This window comes from Lissotriton helveticus, chromosome 5_1 (genome assembly GCF_964261635.1).
Source record: "Lissotriton helveticus chromosome 5_1, aLisHel1.1, whole genome shotgun sequence".
NCBI classification, from domain to species: Eukaryota; Metazoa; Chordata; class Amphibia; order Caudata; family Salamandridae; genus Lissotriton; species Lissotriton helveticus.
The window spans coordinates 1390658143-1390672160 of record NC_136065.1 but is presented as its reverse complement, the minus strand read 5'-3'; the positions used below and the strand labels follow the sequence as shown (position 1 = coordinate 1390672160).

Here is a 14018-nt window from a genome sequence, read left to right as displayed (position 1 = left end):
GCGCCCGGGCCACCATCTGCAATACGGGGTAAACAACCTTTACAACGCAACTTTTACATCGCAGAGCCTTTACAACGCAACCATTACAACGCAAACTATTACAACGCATTGCTCTGGGGGGGCGCTCTAGGATAGGGAATAGGTTAATTTACTATCCAATAACCTTCCCTAGTGTCCACGGGGACTGGAGTTGGAATAGTAAATTAAACTATTCACTATCCAGCACCCCAAAGCACTATGCGTTGTAATGGACTGCGTTGTAATACTTGCGTTGTAAAGGCATGCGATGTAAAAGCATGCGTTGTAATGTCATACATCCGCAATACGGCCCCAGAACTCTGTTTATGCATGGCTAAACTATATGTGTATCAATGTCTGACCTACTGTAAATGATGTAACTGACTCAAAGAAAATAAGTATTGTGGCCCATATGTTGTCAAGATTGGCTGATACACTATGAATACTGGTGTTATAACTTTTGAATAAATGAATACATAAAGCATTATAAAAGAAAGATTCAGGGGAAGACAGAGGAATATGAGAAACAAGTTCGACCCTCACGAGAGATGACAGAGTACAAAAGAGGAGGCGCCAAAAAAGTGTATTAGTACTGGTGCCCCTCGCAGAGCAGCGCCTGCAGCAGGTTTGAAAGAGGGGTGCCAGCACATTGTTTTTCCTTTCATAGCGTCTCTGCTGCTTGCATTGGTTTGGTAAACAATGTCTTTGTAACATGCTATTTTTTCTCCCCAAAAAGTGTAATGTTAGTCCATTAGCAGAGAGCTATTCCTATTTGTTTCTGAAAGGCCATTCCCACCCTCTCACCCATTGGGCCGTTTAATCCTCAAGAAAAAGCAGAAAATAAGGAAAGACATTTCATAGTCTGTCAAGTGCACTATGACACATCAGCCATTCCTCGTTTTTCAGTAAACAGCATATTACATTGTGGGGCTTGTGTTTGAGCTCAACACTTTCTTTATGGGTTCAAAGTCCCAGAATACATAGTGATGTTGACTAAAATTTAGGGCATGGAGCCACTTGTCAGGTATGTTTTAAACTGTTTCAAAGTAACCTAATCCATTTCAAAATCTGCTTATTTCTCACATAAAATCTAAAGTAAACTCTGCTCACATATTTTGTTAAAACGGGCACTGGCAATATAAACTGTTTTGTCTTCTGTGTAGCAGAAAGTTTTATACCAAGTGTCACAACACAACAAAGGTACAACACGGACAGTAGCTGTGTAGCTTTCCCTAACCCAAAGAATAAGTAAAGCACAAGTGGCAGTGGCAGGAAGGACACCACATGATTCTCTCACAAATAGAGGACAGATACTCAACAGGTATATAACACATTAAGGAAGAACTGAGAGGAGTTAAAGGACATACAAGAAGCACGCCACACCTAGAGGAAAGAGACTTGCTGGCTTTAGGGCCGTGTGACAGTGCGGCCGCACAGGGCACAAAGCTCAAAGGGGTATCATCTGTGTGACAGAATGAGGTACGATAAGAACAACCTGCAGATATCTTTCTGTGCCCGGCATTTTTCAGAGGATAACAAGAGTATGACAGCTCTGCTGGTTAATGAAGTTGGAGAGATCTGTGATTTGTCCAATCACAGTTTTAACTCATGATGAATTAGCACAGAGGGTGAATCAACTTCTCCGCTCCCTTTTTGGTATCCCCTTGGTAAGCGCTGAGATGCCCCCGGGTGAGTCATGCGCTATACAAGAATCCATAATATAACATAACATAACATAACAATGGTCCTGCAGCAAAGCGTGTGTAACATGCAGATCACAGATTTGTTTTGTATGTAGGTCACTCAGTGGGTTACTGATTTTGCCACAGCGATCTTTTAGTTACTTGTAGTCCATACGTTTCAATCCTTGTAATATAGCACAGTGAGATATGAACTGACATCAAGGAGCAGCATGCAAACTTTATTGTTTTTTTCCTTAATCTTTTGTTAGTCTAAAGTTGCTAAACAGGTTCCTTTGGGTGGTAATACATTTTATGAGTATGGACCCCCCAATCATTACGAAACACCCAACAAGTTACAACATTCCTCACTTCCTGATTTCCCCTCACACTTCTGTTCCCATTCAGAGTTTTAGGATGCTATACGGGCATCAACAATATCCCACCGTTCCCTTTTCCTCTCTTCCCTTTCTTCACTCATTTTTATCTGGCTGTGCTTTGAAGCACCCTCAGGATGTACCCTCAGCACTTTACAAACAACGTACATGCCATAATAGTATTTATCATATCCCCGTTTGCTTTTTCCCTCTTTCCATTCCCCCTTCGTATTTCTCTCATAGTGCTATGAAGCTGCCTGAGGTTGGCATAAGAGTCATAAAAGCAACTATTATGTTACACCATGCAATGATGGGGTCATAATTCGTACTGTGATATTAAAACACACCTCAAGAGTGACTATTTCATACAGCAAGACATTTAATAAGATACACAATTTTACAAAGATATTCAAACACGTTTTTAGAGTGGTAAACACCATGAAGGTTGGCAGGTTATCGCATGTCTTCGGAGCATATGGCCTTGGCTGGAGTGCCCATTGACACTTCACTTATGCACAGAGAAGAAAAAAATTAAAGAGAAAATTGGTGACAAGGTATTTTCTCAAACTCTGTGAAGTATCAGTTTCTGACAGTTGCTTCCATAAACCTGTGTTACATGGTCAGGGTGGTCGGAAGAAGAACAGAAACATTTCTTAGAACTAGAGGAAACTCTTTAGACCTTCTGAAATAGTGTGGATAACTGAGGATGCTGCCACTGATGTGCTCTTTCATTATGAAGCCTGCTGACCCTAATATGGTGGCCTTTAACATACTGCCAGGCACCTCCAGAGTATCCCTATGAAGCAGGGCCCATGTTGGCCCTCTGGAATTTAGGATGTCTTACCTTCTTGACCCTTCGAAACACTTCATCTTTTTTTAACATGCAGAGATGGTTTCTGTCCAAATGCATATTTAAAGTGGGCATAAGTCCCTCGGATCAGAACGCCTAGACACTAAGCTGACAATGACAGCACAACAACAGACTCAACACATTTTTTAGGCTCCTTTCTAACAAGGTTATAAAGTATAAAGAAGCTGAATATCCACCTCGTCCCAAAGAAGTCTGGCATGTCTGATAATGACTGAACAAGCAATCTGTTCATTCATATCTGCCTCTGTGGCCATTATCTATCCCACAGTGTTCAGTCTGCCATTGTTTTTGTCAGGAGGTAGTCTCAAGCAGGTTATAGATCTAAAGAGAGTTTATATGCATTGAGAACAGGGGATTCTGACTTGCCATGGGCACAAATGTGAATTGGGATTGGGTATGCAGCCCTTTATTTTTATTTTACCTGTGGAGTAACATGGGGGATGCAAAATTATATTTTGCTGACTGTCGACACTCTTAAACACTGGCATTTATTAGCATGTCTTCTCCCCAGATAATGTTTTAGTAAGCAAACCATGCTCCTCCTAAACCAATGTTGTGTCAACACAACAGTATGCGGCGCTCTGTACAACTGTGATGTATTCATTGTGGATTCTTGTAATTCAGGTCTTCTCACGTGGATTGTAAAGCTAGTAGTTATTCCAGGCATCGTTATTTACAACGCCTAAAGTATTTTCTTCTCCCTCATCACAATCCTGTGCTTTGGAGTCAGATGTTTGTGGAGACGACAAAAAGCAGGAAAAAAAAGCAGTGACCTGTGGATGTGGAACATTTTCATACTTTTAGAAATTGGAAAAATATGGCGTTTTATGGCAAGGCTCCCTCAAAAGGCCATGTTTTAGCTTCTCTGCCTCTGTGGCCTAGAGAATGTTTGTCAGTCTTTACAATCTTTGGTCATATGCACCAGATGGAGACAGTATATGCATTCAAAACGCCAATCTTCAATATAAAGTCACTTCTTGGCAGAGTAGGCATGAGGTCTGTATAAAGATTTCTTTACCTCACACATCCAAAAATGAACATATCAACCAAGATACAGTACAAAACAAAAGTACCGCTAAAGAAACTCTCCCGGGATGTGTTTTGTCGTACCGCAAAGGTGTCAGTCCCCCCAAAACTCGCAAGCTCGATGACAGGAAATGGTTCAATCTTGTGAATCAACAAAAGATCCAGTGGTGGAGAAAGGCCAAGACAAATTTTCAAAGAACATTCGCCATATCGTCCATAGCACTTTTCATAAAACCAGACTACAACAGGTGGGAAAAACCTCTTCAGAAAAATGTGACCTTGTTCCCATCTGGTTACCACCAAAAGTAACAGTAATTTTCCATGTTTCAGTGCTGAAGACCACATCATAACGCACTCAGATCTGGAACATACAGAACTCAATTGCAGAGCTATTCTATTCACTCCTAAGCCAAAAACAAAAATTGTTTGGACCCAATACCACACACTGGACATAATACCAGATGGCAGAATGTGAACCTGCAATAGGTACATGCTACCAACTTTCCTGTTAAGCCTTATAGCCTTCTGTTACCTCAAAGATTGTGGCCGTAAATACATTCAATACATTTAAAATAACACATGACAAAAGAAAATTATGCAAGAAGGAAAAACACAGTAAAAGGCAGAATGATGGCCATGTGATACTCCGGGGAAGAGATTCTTGAAAATAAAGTAAAAACTTACCCACAATTATTTACTGCCATGAGATCCCCAACTAAAAAGAATGGATATGTCAGCAGATTCACAGCAATCTAAGAGAAAGCAAAGACAGTTAACTAAGTATACACATAAGTAATAAACAATTCAATGAGGCCAAGTAAACACAAACATGCACAGACACAAAAACATATAAAATCAGGGAAAATCTAAGATACATAGAAAAATAAAGAGTCAGCCCTAGTAGAATTTCAAAAGTGACTGCTACTAAACAAATTATATTTCTACAGAACCCTCCTCAGAGTCAGAAGAAGACATAATGTGGATGTCAGACGTGCATAGAACTGTGGACATCATCATGTGAAGCCCCCATGCTCGTTGTTGACTCTTAATGTGAGTGGCAAAAAGGCAACATGTGGCATCAAAATTGCCCACCCGGTCACGAATGATGGCGGTTAATTTTTCCATCGCGTAAATGGACCATACCTTTCTCCACCATATACTTAAGAAAGGAGTAAGTGGTTGCTTCCACAGATGCGCCACGCAAATTTGCACAGCTGAAAGCAAGTGGGAGAGCAGGCTGCCTTAAGGGATACATGTGGGGAACAGCCTGCCAGCCCCTGGGTCACCCAAAAGAAACGTTAATTAAGAGAAGACCAAAGTGGTCCGTTTAGTAGACACGAAAAAACCGATATTCAAATGGTATGCAAATAGTATCCAAATAAAGGAGGAAGTATCCTATAAATTAAGCATGGGCGGATTTTGTGAAATGGCAATCCCTGAAATTGCGTATTTACGGATTCGCAATCCGCAAAATCCGCGATATCTCGCGAATTTTGCGGATTCCTTTTTTTTGTGTTCGCAAGTGTTTCTGCCATTTTGCAAGGGTTTTTTAGCAGTTCGCAAACGCGAACTTACTTGTCGGGTAGCAACGGTCGCGACCATGTTGTTTCTACGTCTGGTTCATCACAGCACCCTCTGTTTCACCGCTGCCACCCTCTGTTTCACCACTTCCACCCTCTGGCTCACTCATGCCACCCTCTGGCTCACCCATGCCACCCTCTAGTTCATCACCGTAGATTATGGGGGGAAAAGCACACTTGCCCTGCCTCAACTGACATGAATGAATTAGGGGCTGATTAATGTGTCACTGAATTTGAACTTCCAGGCTGGCACCTGCTTCCTTATCTGTAATTGCTTTCTGTTGCAGTGTAATTTTTTTAACAGGACCTTTGTTGTATACTTGTAGCTATTCTCTGAGCCTGCTGTGAGGGTCAGAGCAGGGTCATAGAATAGTTGCAAGTAGGCAACTGAACTCTGAAGGGGCCCCTCAGGAAGCACTACAGGGAATGGTTACTAATGATAAGATTGAACTTTTGCACCTGCTGAGTGCTTTCAGTTTTGCAAAAATCCAAATATCCAGCAGCATCCACAAAAAGTAATCCTTCCAGGCACTACATGGAATGGTTACTAATGATAAGATTGAACTTTTGCACCTGCTGAGTGCTTTCAGTTTTGCAAAAATCCAAATATCCAGCAGCATCCACAAAAACTAATCCTTCCAGGTCAAGATCCAAATCAAAGTGACCAACACATGAAGAAAGCACTGGGAGGAGCCTGCTGGACAGGAACAGGAAGTTGGAGACTGTGGGGCACTTCCTTCCTCCCCCCCCCTCAAATGAACTCCTTGCAAAAAAAAAGTGCAGGCAAATGTCAACCTGAGGAGTTATTCTAATAAAAATCATAATTTTCAAGGTTTATGCTGCCTGCTGGTGGATTTCTTGTGCGAAATTGCAAATTTTGCAATCTCGCAATTGCGAGATTGTCGGTGTCCGCCGCATCTACGTGTTCGCAAGTGTTTACTCCCGCGAAATTGTATAGTATTCTAGTTGGCAAGTGCGACCAAGCAAAAAATCCGCTTCGCACGGATTTACGAATTTTCGGCAAGTTCGCGAGAGTTCGCGGATTGCAAATTTGCCGAAAATCCGCAAAATCCGCGAGCGGAACGGATTTTACGCCCATGCTTACTATAAATATTTAGGTCTAAAACTGGGGCGAGGCCCAAGTAACAAAGAACACAAAATAGACCTAAAGGCAAAAACACACTCCTTGATCTACGCATACCAGCTATTACAGAAAAAGTTACGTTGTCCAAAGTATACATACCTGCTAAATGTGATGAAATCACAGACCTTACCCAACTTGTCATACGCATTGGTCACCTGGTGTGGCAAAGAGGCAGGGTTGTTAAATCACCTACAAACAAAGGCATACAAGACGGCTTTAAACCTCCCAAAATCAGCCTCACCAGCACAGGTTTGTCTAGAATTTGGCCTGCTGAACCAGAAGTTTCGCAGTATGGGTACTTTTGCGAAAATTTGCCATAAAATACTTCTGTCAGAGTAAGGCTCACTGGATAGCCTGTGTTGGAAAGAAATAGAAAACCAGCAGAAACAGCACACGCTAGGCAGTTGGGGAGATTTCCTGACCCAATCCGTGAGGGGCATAGGAATCCAATCGACATGGGATTCTATGCCAGATAGAACCAGTTTTGACAAAACAACAAATAATGCTGTCAAATGGAAATCCTTTCTGGAAGACAAATCAAAAATCTCGAAGCGACGACATGGGTGGACAGTGATAAATTCATAATCTGGGATAAAGCCGCAACCTTATTTAGAAAGTCACTTTAATGTGACACTAAAACAGAGATACATAGAACATCGGCTGGGCTTACAGCCTTCGAAGGACTTGTTACCATCCTGGAAAGGTAGCTACACGGACCCTCATTGTCGCCTATGCGGTTACCAAAATTAAACATTACCCCACCTGCTATGTGTTTGCCCAGCTCTTATGGACTTAAGGAGACGGCTTTTAAAAAATATTTTGAATACATTGAACATTCGAACGTGCAGGCAAGCTGTAATTCGATGGTTGGATGGATCGTCCCCCACGTTGGCTTGTAGGGGGGTTAAATACATGAGGAAAGTACAATCCCTCCTACGACAGGCGGAACTTGGGGAGACAAGAGAAGTGGAAAACGGTAAATCCAACACTTGATAGATAAAAGCTTAGCTTTTTATCAAAGTGCAGGAAAATGGACAGATTTGAGCAGATCAGCTAAGTAAGAAGAACATAACCGAAAACAATTAAATAAATAATGTAATACTTTTAAGGACCGCTCAAACTCAACATTGTTTAAAAAACAAACACATTTTTAACAAATGATTTTCTAATGTATTTTTTATAATAATTTTTAATAATTAGAAACAATAAACCTTGACTTGACTTTAGTGGTTCAAGTGGAAAATGAATGTTGGTTATGGCCTGTATTATATGTTGAATCTCAACCCAGAAAGTCTGATTCCCTGGGCATGATCACCAGGTCTGTAGGAAGGTGCTCCTCTCCCCGCACCCCTTACAGCACAAGTCCGAACCCCCGAACATCTTGGCTAGTCTAACAGGTGTGAGATACGAACGGGTCAACATTCTATATATGCTTTTTCCCTACAGCGGACAAAAATCAAAGAAATGGGCCGCCCTGAGCCAGATGGCACCTCGGGTGTTGTCACATATCTCAGTGGCTAACTCTCTTTCCCACTGTAATCGGTCAGTAGAGCCACGATATGGCTTTTCAGCATAAATTGTTGAGATAAAGAGACTCCATGGTATTTCATTGCGCTGGCGAGCCAGACGCATAAGAGGCTTTACCTGCCCAATGAAGAGACTGACTGAGTCTGAAACTGTCGCCCCCAGTTAGAGCAAATTTGGTCTCTAGATCACCTCTTGGCCGTATGTCTCCATCATCATAAAAGACGCCCGGGATGGGGGATCAGCCACGACCCCAATAAAAGGAAGCTGAGTGAGCTATACCTAGAGGGAAGTCAGGATTATGGCACAGGGGGGTAATTCTGAAGGGGTACATCTGGAATGCCCTATGCTGTGACCTCTCTCTCCAGTAGGCAAGAGCAGTGATGTCACCAGCAACAGTGGGGAAACTGTTGCTATAAAGTAAGCCAGGATCCATAACAGCCCCAAAGGGGAGAGTGGGGGAGAAAATGCCTGTTCAACTTGAACTCAAGGCTTTCAATCAGGGTCATGATTCCAGTCTAAAGAAGGGCAGAGTTGTGCCGTCAAGATATAAGTAGAAACATCGGGGAAGTCCAGGGCACCTCCAAAACTGGTTTGCTCAACATTGATCTTGCCACTCCCAGGGACTTGCCCTCGTACATGAAATTCAGCATTTTCCTGTGGACGGGTATATGAAGCAAGTGGGGAAGGGCTACCGGTAGAGTCTGGAGGACATATAACAAGCAAGGCATGAAGTTAATTTTCAAACTATTAAGTCAGCCCAGCCACGAGATCTCTAGTTTAACTCAACCATATAAACGCTTGAAGAGGGAAGTGAGGTGGGGGGGTATGTTCCAGTATATGCCTGTCATCTGTGGCGTCAAATGAATCCCTAGATAAGGGGTGGCCATCGTCTCCCACTGGGAACTCCCCTCGCCCCGGATAATGCCCTCCAAACTGTTTTGGGGTTGGCATCACCCATGCCTTATCAGTTAGTGAAGTTGATTATAAAAAGACCGATAACTGAGAGTAGGTGTCAACACTGGAACTGTGGAAGCGAGAGTCGTTAAGAAGCAAAGGATGTCATCAGCGAATAAGCAAAGCTTATGTTACACTCCATCAACCATCATGCCAGTAATGCATGCGTTAGCTGGAACTTTAGCCACAAACGGTTCCATTGTGAGACCAAATATGGAAGGGGATAGTGGGCATCCCTGCCGTTTGCACAGAGTAAGCCGGATGGACTGGGAAAAGGAGCCACTGAAAGCTAGCCAGGATAAAAGTCTTCATTTTAGGCCCTATGTGGACTTCGTCCAAAAACCTTAGTGAGGTACCTCCAGTCTACTCTTTTGAAGACCTTCTCAGCCTTGATGGAGACGGGTGCCATCGGTTGACGTTGTTGCTAGACTACTTCCATAAGGGCCACCACCAGCCATGTGCTGTCATTGTCCTACCTGTTACGGATAAAGCACAATTGCGTTGTGGCGCTTATAGAAGGCCAGATATGTTGTAAGCGGGCAACCAGGATGGAGGACAAAATCTTCACATCATAGTTGAGAAGTGCTATAGGCCTGTGTGAAGGGCATCAGGAGGAGGAGAATAATGTTCAATTATGCCATAGTAACCATTTTTTTGTTTGAATATCTTTTATTGCATTTCTTATTTGGATTGCATAACATATCAAAGTATTTTCAATGTAGACATATCTTAACAAGTCGCGATCATACACATATATACTTTAGCAACAACAGTTTGCTGTGATGACATTACTTGCTTTCCCTCGTTTACAAATCAAGTGTGTAGCCTAAGGCACTTATACCTATAAGTCAGTTTTCCAAGACATGGCGAGTTTACATAAAAATAATAAGGAAAACACCATCCGAAATAAATCAATGCCACATTATCGAAGGTGCCGGGAGGCTCTGGGGACACATGAAACAAGAAAAGTGCGGGGTATATATGGCATCGCGATTCATCTAGTCATGTGTGCCAGCAGCCGGTGATTCCGTTACAAAGGCGTGTTCTCAGTCCTGTGCCTCTAAGAGTATGCATCTCCATCCAGCTATAGCAGCAATACAACTGAATCCACTCATATAGTCATCGGGACAGGTCCAAAGGGGTGTTCGTGTTATACGATATTCAGAACATTATAACCGTTCTTCGAAACTTTAACAATACCATGATAAACGATGACATCATAAAATGTAAAAAATCAAAAGAAAATAAACAAAAGAGAGGCTGGTTGTTAGTGCTGTGCTATCGCTAATGTAGAATATCTAATGCGCAGTGTGGCTTTTCTGGGAGACAGGGGGGATACGCAGGTGATGCGGTCCGAGGGGGGTGGGCAGGGGGGCCGGTGGGGAGGTGCGAAGGGACAACAGCAGCCTCCACGTCCGCAGCGGGACTCCAATACGTTAGGAGCCATTCCATCGGGCTGCAATGTGTGGGTATGTCTAGTTTGCTCCGACAAGGCCTTTCCCCTTGTTGGGATTCAGACGCAGGACGATAGTACTGAACCACGTCTTATGCTAGTGTCGCGGTCGGGGGCTGGGTCAAAGGGGGTGTGCCTAAGTGATTCGGCATTGAAGGCATGCCCGGTGAAAGGCGTCATCCCAGGTCTATGCTATGGGATATGAGCGGAGTCCCGCCGTTTCTTCCCTGTGCAAGGTTATGCTTTCTGCTCTTGCCCAATTATCAAAAGAGCTACGCCAATGTGCCGCCTGTGGGGGCTCGCTGTTTTTCCAGCGTTTAGTGATTAGCCTTTTCGCCGTTATCAAACAGAGGTCTCAGAATCTAGTGGGAACTTTTGTCATCTTCATCCGTTTGTAGAGACCTAGTAGGCATGTTTTCCCTGTGTGTTGCAGTTCCCTACCACACCTGCAGCTAAGGAGGCCGACACCGCGCATCAGTAGTCGTGTAGTGAGGGGCAGGACCAGAGCATGTGCAAAAAATCTGCATCGACTAGCCCACATCTCGGGCATGCAGACGTGGTGAGCCCGAAGTAGCGATTGATCCTGTCCGGATACAAATATGCACGGTGTATGATGTAGAATTGAATAATTTTAAAGCGGGAGTTGCGTGGTATATTTGTTGCGCCAGCCAATACCACTGCCCATTCCTTATCAGTCCATTCCCGTTCCCTGTCCTCCGCCCACCTGTCCGCAGACGCTGGGAAGAAAATTGTGTGTGGATGTGGAGGGCCTGCGCTAGCCAATGCACCACGTGGGACCCGTTCCTCATAACATGCAAGTATTGTATCAGCAAATGGATTGGCAGCTCTTCAGAAAGGTCACCCCAGGCATGTGTTAGTGTGCGTATGAGTGTTGTGTGTAGCAGAAACTGTCCTGCCGGGACTCCCGTGTCAGCGGCCAGCGTTTCAAAAGGGACCAATACCCCCTCGGCATATAGATCTCCTACAGTGTCCACTCCAGCCTGCGCCCAGCAACTCAGTGCCGCCTCTGTGAGCACACCATTGTCCCTGGGCGTCCCCAACAGTGGTAGGTTTGGAGCACACGGCCTCGTGGAGCTAGTGAGCTTCAAGCTTCTCGTATAGTACTTATGCGCTACTGCGAAGTGCAACTGTGTTGGGCAGCGGGTTTTGGCCAAAGGGTGGAACAGTGTTTGTATTTGTGTGAGCGTCATGATAGTGGTGTCTGTAGCTGTATCTCCCAGGTTTTTCCCGCTCAGCCAGCTGGTTGCCCACTGCAGCTGCGCTGCTAGATGGTAAAGCTCCTGATTGGGGACCGCCAGGCCCCCAGCCTCTGTAGAGGCATAAAGCGTCCTCAGAGCCACTCGGGGCCTTCCCGCGTTTCAGATCAGGTTCCTGACTGAAGTCTCTAGTTCACGAAATATGCGCTTGGGTACATAGACCGGGAGGTTAGCATAGAAATACAGTAATCTGGGCAGAGCTATCATCGTCATCAAAGTGACTCGGCTGGGCACATTCATAGGAAGAGTCTTCCAAAAAGACATCTGTGCCTGTAGAGAGGAGATTGCCCGTACTAGATTACCCTCAAACACATCCGTGAGGCTTGTATACACATATATTCCAAGGTAGCGGAACGTGGTTGGATACCAGCCAAGCCTTTCACCCTGGATGGTAATTGCACATTCCGGTGTGGCAGCATCAAAGGAATACACGCCAGACTTAGCCCAATTGACCTTGAGCCCCGACATCGCCCTGAAGGTGCGGAAGACGGCAGTAAGCGCTAATGGGAAGCAGGTCAAGTCCCTGACATAGAGCAATAGGTCATCAGCATACAGCGATACTGCATGTACGCCATCAGCTAAGGGGATACCCCAATCCGCACCAGAGGCTCAAAACTGCGCCGCCAGGGGCTCCATCACCACTGAAAAGATTAAAGGGGACAGGGGGCATCCCTGCCGGGTTCCTCTGCGCACTCGGCTAGGGTCTGATAACAGCTTACCCGTGCGGACCCGCACAGTGGGCCGCTGGTACAGCAGCTCCACCATTCGGATATAATCATCGCCCAGGCCATATTTCTGCAGCACCGACACTAGATAAGGCCATTCTACGGAATCAAATGCCTTTTCAAGGTCGAGCACCAGACATCCGGAATGGGGCCATCTATTTGTGGCGCAACTCTGCACCCTAAACAATCGCCGGATGTTGTGCAAGGTGCTATGAGCCGGCACGAAACCATTTTGGTTGGTGTGGACAAGGTTAGGCACCAGGGGAGCTAAACGTTGGGCCAGCGTGGAAGCCAGGATCTTGCAATCCGTGTTGAGGAGGGCCAGTGGGCGGTACGATCCCAGTTGGGCACCGTCTCTGCCAGGCTTCGGGAGAGAGATCAAGTTTGCTTCGTTCAGTGTGGGCAGGAGAGCAGAGTCGGCAATAGCCGCCTCGTATATCCGCAATAGTTCCGGAATCAAAATGATAGAGTAAGCTTTGTAAAACTCGGCGGGTAGCCCATCGGGGCCCAGGGATTTGCCATTGGAGAAGGAAAAAATGGCTACTCGTTGTTCCTCGGACGTCAGCGGGGCACCTAGTTCGTCGTGTTGCGCATCGTCTATCCCAGGCAAGGGTAGAGCAGATAGATATTCTGTTATATCAGCGATTGAAGCCTGCAGTCGGGACTGATAAAGGTCTGTATAATGATCCACAAAGGCGTCATGAATGGCTCTCTGCGTGTACACAGTGGTGCCTTGTTTAGTGCAAATTGATGTCACTGGAGTGGTCTGGGCGTCTTGCCTGATCAGCCACGTCAGCAGTTTGCCTGGTTTGTCCCCAAGGTGATGGGTGCGTGCTGAATGAGCTGCATTATTCAAATTCTTTAGCCTATCTAGCAGTCGTGCGTGTGCCTCTCTGGCCTCTAATAGCGGCCCCTTGTCACCCTCCACCGCCTCTCGTTCCTCCCGCAGCAGATCAGACTCAATGCGCGTCAGCTCTCCGTCTATTTGTTTCTGCATGCCTGCTTGTGTGCCCAGACAGTGGCCCCTCATGACAACCTTGAATGCGTTCCTTTCGAGTTGCGGGGTGGAGGCAGTGTGGCTATTTTCCCTCAAAATATTGTAAAAGACGCGCCGAGAGCGCTTCACGGAATGGGGCATTTAATAGCAGATCAGGTTGGAGCCTCCAGGTGGGTATCGGCGGGTGTGGGCGCTCCCATGCTAGTTCTAGAATATGAGGTTTATGGTCGGAGTGAGTGCGACCCATGTAATAGGTGTCAGTGACATGGGGGAGCAAGTCACTCGTCAGCATGTATCTGTCCAGCCTAACATGTAGTGTGTGTGCGCCTGAGTAGTAAGAGTATATCTAAGTGTGCGGGTTACGACTCCACCAGGCATCATGCAAATCCC

The 14018-nt window shown here is 45.2% G+C and overlaps 1 protein-coding gene across 2 annotated transcripts in view; it reads right to left on the bottom strand.

The window, feature by feature from the left end:
- MTCH1 (mitochondrial carrier 1) overlaps positions 1 to 14018 on the bottom strand; it is a 414326-nt gene that overhangs the window by 197340 nt on the left and 202968 nt on the right. For both annotated transcript variants that reach the window (XR_013594892.1, XM_078644353.1), the window contains exon 10: positions 4656 to 4723. Coding sequence is in view for 1 of the 2 variants with exons in the window: in XM_078644353.1 (XP_078500479.1) it covers positions 4656 to 4723 (68 nt within the window). In the remaining variant the exon portion in view is untranslated. The remainder of the gene's footprint in view (positions 1 to 4655; positions 4724 to 14018) is intronic.